General features: G+C 38.7%; 2 protein-coding genes across 3 annotated transcripts; both read right to left on the bottom strand.

The window, feature by feature from the left end:
• Positions 1-1233: 1233 nt before the first annotated feature.
• ctdspl2a (CTD (carboxy-terminal domain, RNA polymerase II, polypeptide A) small phosphatase like 2a) lies at positions 1234-9774 on the bottom strand. 2 transcript variants are annotated; one of them, XM_070907547.1, is made up of 13 exons: positions 9619-9774; positions 7641-7876; positions 6459-6594; positions 6178-6324; positions 5853-6080; positions 5434-5527; positions 4815-4926; positions 4634-4720; positions 4482-4544; positions 4301-4380; positions 3478-3604; positions 3283-3378; positions 1234-2123 (listed from the first exon to the last, which is right to left on the bottom strand). In XM_070907547.1, the coding sequence occupies exons 2-13, from the start codon at positions 7851-7853 to the stop codon at positions 2058-2060; spliced, it is 1449 nt and encodes a 482-aa protein (XP_070763648.1). In that variant the 5' UTR covers positions 7854-7876; positions 9619-9774; the 3' UTR covers positions 1234-2057. The 2 variants fall into 2 exon arrangements, with proteins under 2 accessions (XP_070763648.1, XP_070763649.1); XM_070907548.1 differs by having other exon boundaries at positions 7665-7876.
• A 1570-nt stretch (positions 9775-11344) lies between these two features.
• Positions 11345-16301, bottom strand: sqor (sulfide quinone oxidoreductase). The gene is made up of 10 exons (XM_070907649.1): positions 16151-16301; positions 15263-15467; positions 14904-15074; positions 14676-14729; positions 14380-14574; positions 14067-14276; positions 13606-13789; positions 12359-12426; positions 12070-12248; positions 11345-11964 (listed from the first exon to the last, which is right to left on the bottom strand). Exons 2-10 carry the CDS (start codon positions 15458-15460, stop codon positions 11907-11909), a joined length of 1317 nt encoding a protein of 438 aa, XP_070763750.1. The 5' UTR covers positions 15461-15467; positions 16151-16301; the 3' UTR covers positions 11345-11906.
• Positions 16302-20663: the final 4362 nt, after the last annotated feature.

Genomic DNA, 20663 nt, shown 5'->3' with positions numbered 1-20663 from the left:
TCGTCCTAATGTCATCCTGAGGTGAGAACACCTGTCAGCACCTTTATATATACCTCGGCCTCGGGGATAACACAGCAGCAGGGCTTCATAGTTTATGAGCCATAACCTCCACCCCCTACCAACAGCCAATAGATGAGGGCAGGGGGGTTTCACTGGGTGGATTTAGTATAAATACACAGTTAATTATCCCCACGTCTTATCTTCACACTATCAACAGCGTGATTTTGTTTTGAAATAAGTCTTCACTCTGAACACACGTTAGATAAGTCTGATGAAGACTGGCCCCCTTTGTATTTGGAGTCACATGACCTCTGGAAGGGGTAATTCAGTGCACACCTACAATCAGGTAATGACCTATTTCTTGAAAGAACAAAAGGACTAAAACATCAGCGGGTTATCTGATCAGGACATTTCTGAATAAAAGCTCAAACAGCAGAGAAGGGGTTTCTGGCACAAGTTCGCCTACTTCCAAGGTGTCTGAAGTCTGGAGAGGTCAAAACTCTAGTTTGGGCTTGTGGCCTTCATCAGGGTCGTCATAAAAACACATTGCAAGGAACATTTAAATAAGGATGGTATGAAGCAGAAAAAAAACTTTTAAAAAGGTAAAATATATATATAAAACAACCTTTTTTTACCTTTTCTTTTGCTTCATACCTACCGACCTCTTCAGCCTTCGTTAGTTATCAATCCCACGTGCTTTTTTTTTTGCTTTTAGTGCTAAAAAGGTAAGAAGCATTTATGATATAGGTGGAACCCCTCAGAGAGATCCCCTGACAGAGTAGTTTTCTACCAGTAGCCAAAATTACCATATTTTCATCACCAAAAATGAAATAAATAAATATACCCATGATTATGTATTTAAATTATTAGTAGGAGGCTCTGAGTCGTATAAAAATGTATTTATTTTCAAGGAAACCATTAAGTAACACTGAATACAACAGGAGTGATCATTCAATAGTCAATAAAACTTGTGACTCCCACGTCATAAAGATCCCACATACAAGACATCTTGGAAAACAAGATTTCAAAGCAAAAATGTTGGCAATTTGCTGGTGCTACAATTTCTTTTTTTACCCCCACATAACAAATTGAGGTGATACACACCTGTGTAGAAAAGTGACAACATTTTACATCAACTTACAAAGGGCTGGATGTCAAAGTGCAAGATGCCTGAAACCCCCCACCCCCTCTCACCCCACCCCATCCCAAACCACCCCTCCTTAAAGAGGTCGACCGAGGTGCCAAAATCAGAAATGGACTCTCAAATACAAATCTCCAAAATTTTAATTAAGCCATTATGGCTTTGTATTCAGTTGAGACTCTATTCTAAGCTTACGTTACATAACTTTAAAACATCGTTTCAGAAACATTTTCCTCCCAAAGATACATTTTTAAAACTGCACCTTGTTACAGACAACTGCATGTAATGGAGTAAAGCATCACAGGAAACTGCAGGCATACAACAGAAAAGCAGCCGTTTATCAACAACTTCAAACAAAACACACTAACATTTTGTTGGTTTATAAAAGCAACCGAATCAAGAGTACATACTAAAATCTGAAGTGAAAATAAAATGACTTAAAAACCTTGAAGAAAAAAAATTATGTACATATATTTACAAGTAAATAGGTCGAATATTATACAGGTTTGACTGGCCGATCAAGGTCAGGCTGAAGCCACCAAAGGTCCATTTCATCCAACACTGCATGACATTCAGTTTTGTCAATCCAAAACAGTTCTTAAAAGACAAAATACCTTCCAGGAGGCCGTCTTCAAAGTCCCACTAAAAACGAAGAGAGCAAAAAGGGAAAAGTCTGCCGCAGCGAGCTGTTGTTCCGAGTCTGGTTGTATAAAAACATCCAGGGATTTTTGACTCAAATATAGCTTTCAATTTTTTTTTTGTTGCAAGATTTCAAAAATAATAATAATAATAATAATAATAATATTAATAATAATGGCAATGTTGTGTTTGCGAAGAGAAATCCATTGAATATTTCCTTCTGGGAGTCCCTTTGTTACGTTGATACCATCGTGAACTGAAAGAGAGCGCGAGGTCCTCAGTCTGGAGGAAGGAGGTCGTGCAAACGAAACTGTTGGCGGATGTGCGGTCTGACATCTTCATTCTGTGATAAAAGAGAGAGAACAGATGGAGTCGTTTCAAAAACTACTAGAAACTTCTAAATTCAGTGTTGATGATTAAGGCCTGTAGTCTCACAGCGATGGAACAGCGGCGTGGGTTATCCCAACAGTGACAGAGCTACTGATATCATCAATCATGAACTTTATCTGTAAAATTTCAGTTCACTGAGATTCATCTGTCTCCAGACAAACTGTTTGAGAGAGATCGTGATTCAATTTTATGGTCATTTTGGAGGCTGTAGTTTGCAGTGCTGTTGAATTGTAATGTGTTATGTTGAATCAGCACCTCTCTGAAACAGTTTCAACAAAGACTGAACATTATAACCTTCATGAAGGGAGGACTCGTTACAGGACTGTTTATTAGGACTGTATTAGTTAGGTGGATCTAATAAACTGGCAACTGAGTGTATTTACCTTCAGCTCCAGGCAGAAGATAATGTGTTTTATTAACCCTTTATCCGGCAAGGAACCATATATGGTAACTTCATTGATCTTGATTTTCAACATAAAAATTGAATATTTTTAAAAATGTCACAAAAGTAAAAAAGTCTTGTTGTGTCCTGCAATGACACTCTAGGGTTGAAATTTTGCATTTTGACACTCTAGGGTTGAAATTTTGTGTTGTAAGTATTTCAATGAGTGCCTGATAAAGGGTTAATCAGCAGGACTGCATAAGAAAATCAAAGCATGCAGCTGAGAAATGCCATGAACAAATACTGAAACATTTAAAAAACAAAACAATCTGGAGCCTCAGTTCACTTACTTACTTTATCATTTCAGGGCCTGTATAATATTACTATAATAGCCGTACAGCTACTTTACTACATTTCTGATAGGGTTCAGAAAGTCACAATGAGCTTCACGTACTTCTTTCTTGTGAGAGATGTTTTAAAAATGTTCCTATGATCTCCGTCATCAGTACTAAATATATACCTCGTGACTTTATCCACATTAATCTTTTAATTTATCATTGAGTAACATAAGTTCTGTTGCAGCTGCTCAACGCTGATCTGACCAATCAGCGACCAATCTTGAGACTCTCCACGAGGAAGAGTAGGTGGAATATACGTAACACACCACCAGCGGCGTTCGGCTGTTACTGGCAGTCCAACTAGACAGAGGCCAAAATGTCAAAATACATACCAGCTCCACAAGCTTCTCGAGGAAAGGAACCAGCTTTAGAAGCTCGTTGTCATTTCTATCCACAAACCAGCTCTCAATAGGGATCCCATTGGAAAGCTGAAAAAGACACAAAATCTATGCTCCAGTGTCTCTGTGACACAAACATTTAATTTTTTTAAGTGGTTTACTACTTTAGTTAGTGTAAAAAGGTTTTACCTGATAGGCAAAGGCTTGGGGTGAGTTGTCGATTATTATCGTCTTGGAAAGATCTCGTCCGAGAATGTTTAGGTCTTTAATGTAATTTCCTTGAACACACACACAGTGCTCACGAAACAGCCTGTGCCTAAAAACAACACACATAAAAGAATATTCCTCAGTTAAAATGTGCAATAATACAGCTTTTTAACAAGTACTAGGAACTGAAAACATAATCCTCCGCGGAGTGAAGCACAGATTGTCTAAAAACAGTGAGTATTAAATGTGGTGATAATCCTCATTCATTTGAAAAATAGCAGAATGAAATTTAGCAGAGGTTTTATGTGACAAGAAATTGTAATGACAGGGAAAACAAGACTTGTTCACCACTACATGCAGCCGACACGAGCATTAACCAGCTATGTGAATAGTGAATGTCAACTTTTTATTAGCATAACATGTTCTTCCTCTTCATTTGTTCCTTTGACAGAAGGAAGAGGAAGTTGTGTCTAACCAGACTATTGTACATATCGTATTTATGGCTGAAGATCTTGACACAATAAAGAAGTAGGAGGTGTGGAGGTCCAGATCACAAGGAGGATTAAACAACGACATCAATACATATGTTGATGCTTATGTAACTGTTGCTACGACAAGCAAACTTAATTAACTTGAAAACAGCACTATGGAGAAAAACTCCATTAGAAAACACACCAAGAGGAAGTAAAAACATCCTCATCACTACAGCTAGCTCAAGACACACATATCATAAAACAGGCAGAGTGTAAATCAAAACTACACTATTATTATGAAAGCAGCTTCAGAGTCTTGTGTTGCCACTGACCTGACCAACTGTTTTTTTGGATCCAGGATGTTGAGCAACTTGTCGGCGTAGACTTTCTTTGAAGCCGTGAAGAGAATAATCTGAAATTTTAATGGACAGCAATAAATGAGTAATATGTAAACATAGAGCGGTTCAAATTAAACAAATACTGGAGTCACTTGGACAGCAAAGGGTATCTCACCTCATACATTTGAGACATGCGCTCAAGAAACTCGCGGAAAAAGGGCCTCAACCGAACATACACCTTCAAATTAAAAATGAACAAACAGAAGAAATTCAAATCACAGCAGCAAAAGACCTTTCGATTAGGGAATGACACTTAACAGTTAGTACCTGGTATATTACATCTTGAAAGAGCACAGGGAATGTCAGGGCTGCATCTTCTAGCTCATTCAAACTACAGTGGACTAGAGTTTCGTCCTGAGAACAGAAAAAAAAAATCAGTTGGAAAAACCCATTAAAGTCAGTTTACTTTTAATATGAGATAAAGCACAAGAAGCCCTTCGCTGCTTACCAGATCCAAGACGAGAGAAAACTCTGGTGTGCTGCGTGTTTTCAAAGGTAACGCTGGTTTACGTGTTAACTGCTCTTCTGTCAGCGGAGGCACATGCTTGATGAAGAAGTACCTTAAAGCAGAGAAACCATAAAAAAGACCATCATTTAACAAAGCAAACAAGGGTTGGCTGAAGTGTGAATAGTCAGGAGTTTGCGTGTCTTTTCACCACTTAATAAAACAAAATGTCTTCTTCAATTTCTCCAAAAATACAATGTCACCTTCACGCTGTAAGTTCTGGCAGTTGAGAGAATGAATCAACTGAACTCTTATAAAATCTTTAGTCTAATGAAGCACCGCTGTGGTGTAAACACGGTGTCATCACAGAGGACTCAAACACAGGTGGATTGTCCTGTTTTTGCTGCCATCTAGTGGTCTAAAGTCTCACATTGCATCAAGCTCTGTCCACCCACCAACATGCAATGTCACCTTGGATGTGATTTCAAGACCAGAGCAACAATAGCCATTTATTTAAGTCTCCATTGACAGTTTGATATTTTAACTAACAGCTCTTTTTTTTAATGATCTTTTCATACATAAATAACTATGATTGTTAAAGTACTTATTTCGATCTACTTACGGATCAAAAACTTCCCAGTCCTCATCATATGAGGTTTCTGCAGGAGCTGGAGGTAACGCGTGTGGGTAACCACCGTCTGGCATACAACCAGGAACTGATGAAGACAGAGATGGCAAAGGAGTTTGAATGTTACTTCCTTGAGTAATAGAGAGCCGAAGTCATGACATCCACTAGCTTCTATTACTCAATGCAATTCAACATCTTCGTTGTCTGTCTTTCTGAAAAAAATCTATTACAGCCCCTGGTATTAGAAGCTGAAACCTTTGTGAATTTAAACAACGATTAATCTTTTAGCATGCGTTTACCCACAATGGTTGAAATATTGTCTGTCACATAAGGTATCCTCGATTATGTTTATGTTAAAAAAGTGTCCCACATAAAAAGCACGAGGCTGAGGCATAATATGAGAGTGGTCGTACCTGTTAACGGTGGCATGTCAGTTTCAGTGACAATTTCTCCTTCTTCTATGGTTGTATCAGAGGCAATCTGAAGCCTCTGTGGTAATATCGGGGCAGTGTGACACGGAGTGATGCCCTCTGTGGATGTGAGAGTGCTGCTTGGCATTTCTTCTGCCTGCTCGATGTCCAGCTGCTTCATGATTTCCTCTGCTTCCATCGCTTGACCGGGAGAGTCCGAACCAGGAGTGGCTGAATACATGCGACAAGAGCGGTCAGCAACTTTTATAATCAATCCTAAATATGACATATGTTTACACATAAATATCTATGGATTCTTTTGTTTTACCAGTTTTAGTTGCTGGTGAGAAAAAGTTGAAGACTGGAGAGAAGATGGTTCCGAGCAGGGTGGTGCGTGGTGGGCTGCTCGCTGCCTCGACGGGGGCCTCGAGTTTACCGTTTGGTTTCATGGGTTTACTGTTGCAGGTCATCGTGTCTAAAACAATACGACAACTCTTTAATAACAACCCAAAAACTATAGAATTCTGTATATCTGTATATGGTTTCTTTGTACCAATATGTAACTTGGAGAAGGCATATGATCAACATTTGTTACTGCATCTGTTGTACCTTTATTTGGACTTTTCCGGCAAACTCTGGAGACTGATTTGTTGGAAAGGCCTCTAGTCTGTGGCATTGAAGTAATTAGGTCGCTATCAGAATTACAATCGATACGACTCCTCTTGACGGGGATATCCTGCTCCACCTGAGAAAAATAAAAGCAAGGATAGAGAACCAGTCGTGGTTACAAATTGTTCACATTTCAACTTTTCTGTCAGTATAACAAATCTCCAATTTATAATAATAATAATAATAAGAAGAAGAAGAAGAAGAAGAAGAAGAAGAAGAAGAAATACAATTATTAGCATTGTAAAATAAGTTATGGCACCTTTTTTTAATAGCAGCAATTAAATCATGTTACCATTGTGTCTCAATCCACGTCTAAAAAGACATACATATTTTAGAAATTACGCATTTTTCTTCATTTTGTGTAAATACAAACATGGAAGTTGATGGTTGTGATTCGAACACTTGTTACAAAGAATTCCAATTTATACAAACTACTAATTGTGCTTGGTAATATGTACTGACAAAGCTAAATAAGTGATGATGACTGTAATGGTCATTAAGCTGTCATTGTATCACTACACTAAATAAAAACAGATTTAATTTTCCTCTGATAATAATTTAGTGAGTTTATAGAGTGCAGGCAAACAAGACATGTATTTAATTTGCTACACCCTTCACAATGTGACAGTAAGTGATGGTTTTTAATTGAGACTTCTGCCATGTTGAGATACATAAATGTTACTAGGTCTGACCTAATAAGATTGCCGTCAACACTTTTACATAAAGTGATTCAGGTGCTTAGTCAGACATGGGGCTGATAGATTAAATTGCTGATGAATAATGAGTTTTGTTTTTGACCTGCTCTACTTTTTTTCTGTTAAAAAAATAAATAAAATTCAGTCTGTGGTTTTACAGTTGGCAATTAACTGACCACTTACAGCAACTGCCAGAATGAAAATAGAGGAAGTTCACAGAAATGTATAAAAAGCTAGTAGGAAACAATGTTTGTTGTGTTGAGACTTTCTGTTAAGTATCTAAAAACACTCCTAGCTATTTATGTGTGAGTCACTGTTTCACATCATCAGCACAAAATGAAGCTGAGACACTGTTTCTGCATTAAGTAAGAGTGTGTTCAGTGTATTATTATGTTACAGCAGAAAAAAGAAAATTATAAAAGAGCACCTGTGAATCCTGATGTAAGCCCACCTTGACAGCATTTCCACGGATGAACTTCTTTATAGTGGAGAACAGGCCAGTTTCATTCTTCTGCATTTTGCCTCGACCTCTCGCGGGGGATGGCTCCACTTCACAGTGTTTCCGTTTGGCCTGGGACGGGTGGGTTCGACGGCCTAAATTCGGCTGCTGAGGAGCTTTACGCACTCTCAGCCTCATCATGCTCCAACGTCACATAGAAAAGTCTGACATGGGGGAAAAGAGTTAAGAAACATTGCTTTAATAATGAAAACAACACCTTACTTAGAGAAATATAAATATGGTTTTCTACAAAATCCTTGATTTCACTGAACAAAAAGACAAAAAAGAAGTTGTTACAACAGGTTGTCCAACTACCTTGCCTGAATAAAATAGTCTAAAACCTAAAAAAAAGGAATGATATGATCAAATAATAAGTAAACAATATTATTCATATGAACAAATATTTGATGCCAACTTACAGTAGTTGCCAGTTTTTGATACTTGCCACAGACAAATTTCAGTCAGTATCAAAAAGGTACTGATACACTTCCATATACATTTGTAATGCAGTGACTCACTGACAGCATAATGTAACTTGTAATAAATTCATTTTTCAAATACATGATGTGAGATTTGTACACTGCTATATTATTCACTATTGAAAATTGATGGTTTGAGACATTTTTTGCTTAATCACACTAGATAAAATAATTCTGGCAGCTAAATTACGGATAAGCTAATAAACAGCCATTCACTCTTAAATTATGAGCAGACTTTGAATACAGATCTGATGTTGTCTTATATTTTTATTTCCACCTCGGGACTCGTCTCCTGCAGAAGATGACCAAAGTGATCATCAACTATTTCTACTTCTCTTGACAACAAATACAACTACTACTACTACTACTACTAATAATAATAATAATAATAAATGATGTCAACTACTTTATAGTCAAAGATCAATTGTTTACCCAGTATATCTGGACATGTGAAATTATTATTGCAATGTATCATTTAGGGATTTTTAAATCTGGTGTAATACTCCTTTAAATATCATGTCAGTGAAAATCAATTTATATTCCCCCCTTTGGCGTCACTTGTCATTTTACAAGATTATAACCAAATGTCACAAGCTATAACTACCAAATGAGCGTCAGTCAGACCGTCCAGTAGAGTGGGCGGTGTACGTGATAAACATTACTGGTAATCGGAAATGCGAGGCCTATAATATGTTCAAATTCAGCTGGTGTTTAGTACAGACCCTTTCTGCATGTATATGTGGTCAATTATGCAGCCGCTGTATTATCTAAGTGTTGCTCAATCTGATCTGGTAGCATAACAGCATCGCTGACTATCGTTATGTAACATCGGACAGGCTGTATTAACACCAACGACGTCAGCTATCGCTAACGTTAGCCAGCTGCTGGTATTTAGCGTCAAAAGCCCCGCGTACAACCACCACTGGTTAGACGCTGGTGTCCCACATGTGGTAGGACAACACTATGAGTTTGTGTGGCCACAGCTGGCACCTGTCCGCTTAATATATTTGCTATAAATTGGAATGTATCCTAACGTAACTTAAACCAGATGCTGCCGATGGGTTCCGTGGCTATTTAACACAAGCGGCTACAGTTAGCTTTCAGGCTAACAAAATGCCAATGGCAGCGAAAGCAAGGCCATGACATTATTCACTCCAGCTCCCACAGCACGTCTCACAAGTATCCCTGTAAACATGTATGGGTTAAACGTGCAAACGATCAATAAATTCCTCGGTAAAAACAAAGCTATATGACAGCTAGCTACGCTCTGGCTAACGCGTCATTTTGTTCGCTTCCATGACTTCCAGCCATTAGACTACGCCCCCTTCGCAGGCTAACGTTAGCTGCTAGCTAGCAACAGTCAGGCTATCGGAGGGGGGGGGGGGGCAAACCTTTTTGTTTACATGTTGACGTTGTTTGTTACTTACTGATAATCTAGGGAGCGCTCCAAAATTTGCCGCAGCGTTGTCAGCTCTCGGCCGCGACCGTGGCGGCCTCCGGTAGAGGTCGGGCCGTGGTTGTTGCTGCCAGCTGTGTCTGTCGCTCGGTAGCTAGTCACTGATCAACCATGTCTGCGGACGCCATTTCCCGCCTCATCACAAACATAACGTTGGCTGTGCGCAGGAGAATGCGGCACACACACGTAGGGGAACCAACGTGGCGGAGAGCGGAATCAACAGGAAAATGGCTATGGTGTGAGCGCGCAGCTGGACTGAGGCTCACTAACACACTTTATCCCTGCTGGTATTGTTGTGTGACTACAAGAAAGCTACAAAGAATGTGCAAACTGGTGCATGTACAGTTATTTGTTAAACTGTGTGCCTTATCTGTTATCAGCCATCGTTTCAACATTACAGTGTTAAATGCAGCTTGCAGATAAGTTGAGAATGACAATGCATCGCAATACAATTTCTCTTCAGCTCAGTTTTTACTTCAACTGCAGCTCAAAAAGTTTTGGAAAAGTGGAAAGTTCTCAATTAGAGATTTAAGTCAATTGGTGAGCAGCATTGTGAAAATCAAACAGGGAATACAAACAAGCAAATATAGACGATGTGACTGGTAATGAGAACTTTTTGCTGGGGAAAGCTTGGGCTCTAGTTCTGGCTGTCCAAACTTGCCACAAGCATTGAAGAGAAACACTGTAGATTCAGCTACATTACCAAGAAAACTTTAACACTCATTCATTAAAATAAATTCTCAAGCAAGGTCCAAGCTCTCAGACCGCAGTAACTATGGGGAAACTATGGGGATTTTTCAGTAGTGGAAAGTAAAAGATTTGTGCAGTTAATGAGCCAGAACATGCAAAAACATGTAATTAATTTCCCAATAACTCTTTTCCCTACAGCCTCGTGGTAAAGTAAACATGGTCCACATTTACAGCAAATTTAGTAGGTTACACATTTCACATTTTAATGTGCACCATGTGGACTTTTGACTGATATGCATAAAGGGCACTGTCCACCTATTGCAGATTGAGCCCCACAGTGATAATATTAATCAGGGACCTCAGAAAAGTAATCAATGCTATACAAAAGTCACAGCAAAACTTAACATTCAATATTCCAGTAACACTATTGGATGTAAAATACCATACAGTGCAACAAGGTTGAAACTATACTGAGTATATATTTATGATTTTTCATCAACAATTTCAGTTTTTACTTCAATACCATAATTACAGCAGGTTTACTTGACAGTACATAGTCATTTTAATGATTAAAGAGTAATTAATCTTTTTAATACAATAATGAAGTTAGCACCAACTATATAAGATGTTTATAAGTCAGTTAAACTCTGACAGAAAAATAATCACCATGTCCAATACTCTATTTTGGACATTGGTTGTTAAATGTAAGAAAAGCACTTGTGATTAAGCATTCCCAAAGACAACCACTCATACAAAATGTTTGGTAGAACACATGATTACCAGACTACTGTGGAATAAAATACATTTTCAGACTGGATGGTTCAGCATTTAAGTACACACATAATATCTGACTTCCACCAACACACACACTAAAGAATATATTGTATACTGTGCTTAGTGACTACTGTCTACACAACACTCTTAATGACTGGTAGACAATGATTATAGCTGTAGACGTAGGCATCCCTCCAATATCCTGCAAAAGCAAATCATGTAATTGTACCAAAGCAATTTAAATCAGTTTATTGGATGTACGTGGGCAACATGGACTATATACTCTGCAGCAAGAAGCTGAATAAACTTTGGAAGAGCCTGGCTAACTTCAGTGAAACCCACTGGCTTATAAAAGTACACTGGTACACCTGGGGCTGCAAATCAAAGTTCTCCGCTCCTATGAAAAGCTCATTGCTGGTATAATGGGATTGATGAAAGCAGCAAGATCTTACATTCAATGTGCCACCAAAAGAACCAAAAGACTGATCTATACTCAGCTAAAACCTACATACAACTGCAGAGTTGAGTGTTAATTAGCGTTTTCTACACTGCAAATGACTCTCATTACAGGGAGTCATTTTATTCCATGGTAATATAAATGCACCACTTACAACTAAACCTATATGTTTAAATTTTAACAATAACTTGACCAAACTTGTTGTGATTAGTCTTGATGTCCAGGCCACATCTTATGTGTCCACTGCTTTGAGAATGATGGCTTTAATATGCCGCTTCTTTCCCTAAAAGTATGTGAAACAGAATGTAACTATTAACTTGCAAACTGACGGTGAGGTTTCATTTCATCCCAAGATGAAGGAGTTTCCTGTACGGTCCTGGTCCACCCCACAGGCCCCTGACGTAAGAAAAATAAAGAACATTAATAAAATGTGGTGAAAGATGTGGCGCGATTCCTCACTACCAACTACTAACGTGTTCTTCATTAACTATATATACATACTTTAGAAGCCCATGCCAATAGAGGTGAGGCATCACATCAGCTTTCATGTGGTACATGAGTCTTCTTTCTTTGGCTTGGTTGATGGGGAATGTTTCCAGTGGTTGTCCATTGTAGTCAAACTCTGCCAGAATTACTGTGTTGTAACTTGTAACCAACGGACATGAGGTGTAGCCATCATACTGTAAACAAGGAGATTACTGATGATGTATTTGCATATTTTTCAACAGAGGTACTTCGAACAGAGAAGTTATGATATTCCACAAATTATTGATGTTTATGTGCCACTTACCTTCTTATCTGGCTTCTCATTTTTCAGTATTTTGCTGATGGTTCTGTTCAAAATAGCCGACTGTGCAGCTGAGAATGAGAAAACAAATGGCAAACTAAGAATTAAGAAAACTAAAGCTGTGTCCCAAATCCATACTACACACTAATATATACAGTGTGTACTACACACTGATTGTCATTAAGTATGTACATGTAGTGGACTGTTTTAGTGTTTAGTATACCAAAAAAATCAAGAGGGTAACACAAAAATCTTGGAGCCGTACATATGCCACCTCAGTGGGCCTTCTTCCCCTTTTAACTGATCAACTGTCACGCTTGTACAGAAAGTCCACAGTCAGCCATTGCTCACCACTGAACCACCATGCTGCCTGCCTTGCTGTCACCTGATCCAAAGTTTATGCTCTTCATTGTAGCTACGATGTTGTCAGACTTGGGGTGCAGTCAGTTCCATGTTGACTTCCCTTGAATCGAGGGGAGATGCCCGGACCAAAATAAATAAAGTGAATTTGGTCTACATTCTGCCTAAATGCATTTTTTATATTAGGATACGTTTGTTATGGCAACATGTCTTTTTATTGGATGAGATAACTGTTTTATTTTATGTTTAACTGATGTATATAAGAAGTCTCATCACTAGGTGGCTCACTGAAGGAGAGCATCAAGGGAAGAAAAATGCACCATTGGCTCAACTTCCATCACTCCAAGCTCTACTTGGTCAATCTCAGCTGAAATGAAAATCACTGAGATACTTCCCTCTGCATCAAAGCAGATCTAAGGACAGACAGACGGATTGACTGACATTGTCAAACCTACAGCCACTCATGTGGCAAAAAACACCAACACCACCCACATTTAGCATTTAGCATGACATACCTTGCATGAATACACTAAATGTAAACATGATGGCATGATAAGGCTAAATTCTTTACTGCAGTCAGACTGCAGTTGTGCAGGAAGTGATGAATACTGGTTTATAATAAGAATGTCATCATCAATGATGCCAAGTTGCCAGGAACTTAAACACAAGGGTAAACTGAGATACTGATACAATGCGTCAGATACTACTGAGAAGTGTCCCTAAATAACAAGCTTCTTATAGTCTTGTTATGGTGCAATATACTTACTGACAAAGGTGCCTTTCAAATTACAAAAAGAGCAAGAAGTTAACAAGAGATAAAACTGTATGAATTGAGTGCTCTCCAGTATTGCGCTGATGCAATGTTCAAACTAATGACGCAATAAACTTACCGACAGCAGCGCCCGTTTTGGCTGTGGGCAGGCTCGTACAGTCTCCAATCCCAAACACATTTGGATACCTATTATGTTGGAGGTTTTCTTTGTTGACATCCAACCAGCCGGCCTCATCTGCCAGTGGACTGCCTTTAATCACCAAATTGGGTCCCATTGGAGGCGTGACATGAAGCATTTCATACTAATACAGAAAAACAGTAACGTTTAAGAGTTATTCACTGGAGTCTCTTTTCCTAATTTGACATATATTTAGATGCAAAGGGAGAAAAATGTCATAGTGTATTAGGTTGTTAACATACATAACATACAGGCACAACAAAAAAAACAACATAATTTTTTGAGGATTAAAAGAGGAAGAAAATATGTAGCACATGGTGGAAAGGGTTGTCCATTGTACAAAGCAGTCAAAACTATATTACTATGTAAAAGTTACTGTTGAGGTACAGTAACTCAGTTACCTCAAACACTTTGGTTTCGCCTGGTTTGTCAAGATTTTCAAACACTGCTTCTTGCTTGTCTGCTCGCACTTCAATCAGGTTGTGCCTCAGGTTCACTTGTAGGTCACGTTGTTTCACAATGTCCCACAACGACTCAGCATATTTCTTGATCCCAAAGAGCACAGGTAGCGATGTGTTGTATATTACGTTTGCCTTTGCCCTTTTTCCTGTCTTGGACAGAAACATACAAATATTTAATTTGGAAAACCACACTTGACAGTTTGCATATGTACTACATTAATAGTAGTTACATTAAACTCCAAAATTGAAGTACCTTTCTAAGAAAGGCATCTGATAGGTACATGATCTTCTGCGGAGCTCCAGCACATTTCACAGGAGTATTTGGGAAAGTGAACACAGCGTTGCCCTCTTTGAAATTCTGCAGTGCTTTCCAAGTTTTCTCCACAGTTTCGACAGAGTAGTTTGACCCAATCTTTGGATGTTCAAATCCTTCTGGCAGTCCTTTGATCTACATATAAGAAGAGTTTCCTGGGATGTAACTGAATGTATATACAACGACAAAAGTTTACTAGGTATAGGTAGAGTTGAATGAACAAAGCATTAATTCACCTTCTCATAATGGAGTTGTAAACCAAGAGCCACAATCAAGTACTCATAGGTGATCTGTAATGTGAAAGAAAGTCTAAGTCGGGCTAGATGCACAGAGATGGTCATAAAAATAATCTGCTTCATTTATAAACACTCAATGCTTGATGCCAAGTAGATGACACATTATTAAGCAATTTTATAACTTCAATATACACACTGTTAGATAACAGTTTCCTAAAGCAAACATACTTCAGCCCCATCGTCTGTGCGCACTGTATTTGAGTCTGGGTTTATTTCCTGAACTTTTGATTTCACCCACTTCACTCCAGATGGCATAACACTCGCTGTGGAACGACCTGATGAGGCTACAGTTTTTGCACCAGCACCAACCAGGGTCCATATTGGCTGATAGTAGTGCATCTGGAAAAATAGAAAAATTGTTAGACACCAGCTTCACATGACAGTGGAAAACAGAAAACAAGCACATATAAATTCACAGTTGAATGAATGAAAGACACCATTTTCCATCATTTGTAGTTTGCACTGTGTTCTAGTGATACACAAAGAGAAGTATTGCAAATAATAATCATAATCTACTGGGTCCTTGCCTCACTGGGCTCCACGACAGCCACATTCTCAGCTCCCACCATCCTCTTCATTCGTGCACTCATTGTAATGCCTCCACTTCCTCCTCCAAGCACAAGCATTTTGTAATGCTGTTTGGCAGAGACACGGCTGCTCGTGTGAAGATGAGAGATAAAAATGCCCGTGGCCTGACACTGCCTCAGACGACGCAGTGCAGCCATTCTGTGTCTGAACAATAAGGACAAGGCATTTTGGTTAGCAACAATTCAGTTACGCTGTCTGGGACTCAAAATCTGTCAACAACTATGCACTTTCCATTTTGCTGCTCCACATTTACATTTTGACCATCAAGAGGTAGAAAGTAAGCAGTGTTGCCTTTTACAGTAACTACTACTGTAACCTAAGTTCACTTATCTGAGTAGGTTTTAAACATCTTCATTTTTTTTAGCGAGAACAAAAAGATCATGGATTTGATTGTGGCTTTTCCTCCCACAGCTAGGGACCACCCCAGATTAATCGACCTGACAAAACACACACACACACACACACACACACTAGAATATTTGCAGGAGCGGTTTAACAGTTCTTTAAGGTGACTTGACGAGTTGTAGAGTAAAATTCAGTCTAAGGTCTTTAACTTGAGTGAGAGATTCTGACATTGTTTTCTGTCTATGCTCTAGTTTGACCGAAGTCAGCAGACAGCAGTAGCACAAATAACTAACACGTCATGATATAGCTGGGGTACTTTTATTTGAGGTGCTACTAATCGGAGCTGAACCGTCGCTGCTGCATGCTGCGTAATGAACGCACGGAGCCTCCATAACAATCATTCCTGTACATACGTAGACCTGATAAGAGATATACAGTTTAGCATTGTAACGTCGAAAAAGACAGACTTGTAAGTTTCTTACCTTGACCAGCACTACCGTTAACCTCCCGTTTTGCAGTCGATCTAGACACAATCCTTAGATGACCCAGGAGAATTCAGTCCGACCTGTTTTCACTCGCCAAGAAATGTAGGACCTGCGGAGCCTGCGTGAAGCGTTAACCCGATGTGAACCTGCAGTTGCCACCCATTAAGAGACGGATTGAACTACTCGTCCCGCCTCCTCCACCGCTCGGCCAATCAAACGCGATCTTTATTAACTGCCAGTTTAGCCTTCTAGCTTTAGCTTAAACTTCATATTAGCTAAACTTTATGTAATAACAGAGCTGATTCCGATAATCTTCGCAACGACGTCGGAAATTGATGTCCCCTAAGTGTTTTTGTCGTGTAAGGTCGTTGAAAAGTTATTATACTGTTCTGCTTTTCAAAAACAAGTTTGGATATGTCCGGACTTTAGGGTGGGCGTGTTTGGATGTAAATGGCCCCTTTCTGCAGCGCTGTCAGACGGCACGTAGTCATCCTGGAATAACATGTAAAGTATGTATACAAAATAAGTTTGAATTTGTTGTTGCTTCCCTTTGTCTCCAAGCTTAGCTAGTGGCGAAACGAACGGACACTGCAACTGCAAGTAGGAATATCCGATTTTGTTTTTTTACTTGAATGCAGCACTTTCTGTAAACAATGTACAACGTTATTTCCATAGAAACCATCGTGATTCCAGCATAAATAGAAAACTGCAAGATATTATGTCTGTGATTGTGATCATCAATCCACGAGGAAAAGTCTGCTCCCTAAATCATCAACTAATTACTACAGATCTTTATCATGGAAATGGTGACATATTCTAAAAACTTGTTGCAGGTATGAGATACATATGCCAATAAGTGCATATTATACCCATTCAGTATCTAGAAAACTAGAAAACATCTTCATCAGCATGACTTTGCTTGACTGTACTAATCAAACTGGTTTTACTGGTTCAGATGCTGTTTTTTTTCATATAGCCCAGTGTCCTGATAAACCTATAGAAATAGGTCCACAATGTAAAAAAAAAACTTGTGTTACAATTTCCCCACACATGATGCAGCATTATTGGAGAATGAGCCGCAGTGCCATAAAGAATAAACAGCCTTGTCCTTTGGAGCAGTTTAATCCCTTTGTAATGAGAACATCAGGTGGTTTGATATTCCCTACAGGCTCGGCCTCACCCTCTGCACACCTGTACTACCCAGTCAAGAAACACAAGTTCTGTTTTGAGCAGAACATTTACAAGTTATATTCTACATTGGTGCTGAAAAATAAAGATACATTATTTTCAGTATAAGGGGGTTAGGGGACCTATTATGCTAATTTCCAGCTCTATATCTGTGATTCCACTAGAGTAGCTTTGCATGATTCACAGTTCAAAAAAGTCCTGATTTATATAAACATAAACATAAACGTCTCCTCTGTGCCTGGAGCAGAGATACACACATCAGATAGACACAGCGGTTGGAAAAAGTTGGAAACGGAGCATTCAGAGAAGTCTGAAGCCTGAGCTTTTGGCTTTTGGCAATTCAGTTTACAACTTTTTAATGTATTACCTGGTGTAAATATGAGTGGAGTCTGGTTCTGCATGCCTGTTTTATAGAAGGACCACAACCATGGCACTGCTAATGGTGTGGCTGCAGGAAGCATAAACTGCCCAACCCTGTCTCCAAGGAATTATGTATATATTATTATAGGCTCCATGAAGGAAATTAAGACAGACTGGTATAATTGACTGTGTTGGTGTTTTCTAGAAACAAAATCACTGGTTATTAACCAACAGTCTACATTACCCATCTATTTACTTTACATAGATCATACATACATCCGAAATAACAGACAATAAAAAGCTTGTAGATACAAACCAAATCCAACAATAGTAATACAACAATGTGTTTACTGGGAAATTGAGGTGACAGAGATTATAGGTTGGCTAGGAGTTGAGCACTGAAAGTGTTGTGTTGTGTACTGCATTGACCTTTGTCCTTTCCCCTATTTTAAATGTGGAATTCACCAAGTGGATACCAGGGATCAGCTTACAAAGTTTATATCCACAACAGCATGTACATGTTCAGATAGAGACAAAGGGCATATCACAGTATGGTTCTGGGTAAAGTGTGAATACTAGATGATTAGATTTGCATTAACAACATTTTTATAATATATTGGATTGTATAAGTGTGCATTTCTGAATAAAATATACATTCAGCACATTTTCATCTGTAGATGAAATTTGCTGAATATAAAAGCCTGTGGTTGGCCTTTGATAGTCATGTAATAGTCACTGACCATCGATCATCTCTGGTTATTGCACATTATTCTCTCATTATGGAGCTGTTAATCACAAGCTAACATCAGATACCGATATGATATCCAGACATGGAGAGAGATATATCTATTTATTATTTGATTATTGCTAACAAAGTATATCTACCAGTTTATTAGGTACACCAAACTAAAACCAATGCAGTAAATTGCCATGGTGAGTTTTTCGTGAAACATTTGTTTCAACTTTATAGTCTTCTTTGGATGCTGTAGTTTGTGTTGCTGTTTAATTTTATTGCATACGAAGAGGTGTTTCTATGTTTCTAATATTTTGTCCACCCATTTTATGCCAACGAGGGCAGACTAAATGTTAGTTTTATCGAGGTGTACCTAATAAACTGGCAACCGAGTGTTTGTGCTGCCCTTATGTTCGATGTTTAATTATGATGATAAATACTTTATTATAAAAGCCTTAATAGCAATTAAGGCAACACTATATAAAGTGGCATCCTAGCTTATACTATCATCAGTCAATAATAGTGATCATTGATAAGTCCAATATTGGAATTTATTTCATTTTAGTCTTAAAAGGTGTGTGTTTGCTGTGAAATTTGTGTTTTTTTCTTTAAGAACAAGCCTGTATTTGTACTTTTTGTTCATTTTACCCTCATTTTACAGCTATGATGACAATACAAATGTCACATTATCAGATAAGTGAACAAAAATGAGCATGAAAAGATGACCTGCAAATTGTGACACTGACTATGTAATGACCAGGCACTACTACATGTTTACAATCTCAATAGTAATACAGGTAATATAAATATTAAATATCTCCAGCAAACTTGTCTGTTTGGGTTTTTTCACCTGCTTCCCTCCAGACTTCAGCTGCAACACAAACAGACCAACAGCACCAACCAGTCAGAAATACTGATAGCAAAGAATTAGATCAGTTTAAAGGCACCAGTTCATCTCTGCAGTGAGCCCCGGCTTTTAAAAGGACACCAACTGGGGGCGCTATAGTTTCAACTACAGTTTCAACTCAGATGGTGTGTTGTGTGGCATTGGAATTGAGAAAATAATATATGCAAAAAAAACAAAAAAATATATACGAAGAAACAATAAAAAGAAAAATATTTACCAATAATGTAACAACTTACACCAAAGGCCTGTGAAAAGACACAGTTTCCTCATTGTTTTTAATAACGTAACTGAATCAGAGACAGCAGGTCCGTGGTGCATCTGTGCACTGTGTTTTTGGGTCATTAGGGGGGCGATAAAGCAACAATACAGCTATGATACACCTGAGCCAGGAAACACACGGTCACAGCAATTATTTAGACCATGCTTTCAGAGTCCTAATTTAGTTATTATTATTATTATCATTATTTGTACATTTGACCTGTATTCCATCCCTTCAGTAGTCTATGGTTAAAGTGCTCCTCAGTAAAGCGTCATTAGAGCCAATTCACATCATCAACTGTCTGATTGTGTTTAAATGTAAAAAAAAAAATTCACACGGAGAGAGCACACGCGCATCTCTCTCTCTCTCTCTCTCTCTCTCTCTCTCTCTCTCTCTCTCTCTCTCTCTCACACACACACACACACACACACACACTCCCGCATCTCCCCGATGAAGGCTGCAGCTTCACCTCTATGCCGTCGCTCTCGGTGTGTGATCATCAGTTAGTTGGTTACTGTTTCTCCTCACATTTCTCTCTGAATAGCGTGATTGCCTATTGTTGCCTGCCTGCTCCATTTTAACAGCCTGCACCGTCTGCAGTCTTCTCCTTCTCCTTCTTCTTACTCACCGCAGCTGAGCAGGCTTTGGTGTTCATTTACATGAGTCCATCCATGTCTGGTGATTTTGTTTCATCCAGGAGGAGGATAATACTTATATTATTGAGATATATGATATTTACTGCGGATACATCTGCGGAATGTGGTCCTTGAAAATAAACTGAATAACAGGATACATGGAGACAACACAAGACTGCGCCTGTGACAAACTTGTGCAAGGTAAGAGACCACCATTTAGACTTTACACCAACATAAAGAAAGCCTCACATACACTGTAGTTCTTTGGAGAATTAAGAACTACATCAGCTTTGTGTTGCTCACCTGGGTTGTTATGCTAAGGAGACAGAGTTCACTGGGGATTTACCTGCTGCTGTTTACGCCTATAGTTTAATTAAAGTTGCTTCTCTGAACAGAAAAGAAACAAGACACCACTTTGCTTTGTGTGT

This window comes from Enoplosus armatus, chromosome 6, assembly GCF_043641665.1.
Source record: "Enoplosus armatus isolate fEnoArm2 chromosome 6, fEnoArm2.hap1, whole genome shotgun sequence".
In the NCBI taxonomy this organism is placed as follows: domain Eukaryota; kingdom Metazoa; phylum Chordata; class Actinopteri; order Centrarchiformes; family Enoplosidae; genus Enoplosus; species Enoplosus armatus.
This window is presented reverse-complemented; position numbering and strand designations above follow the sequence as displayed.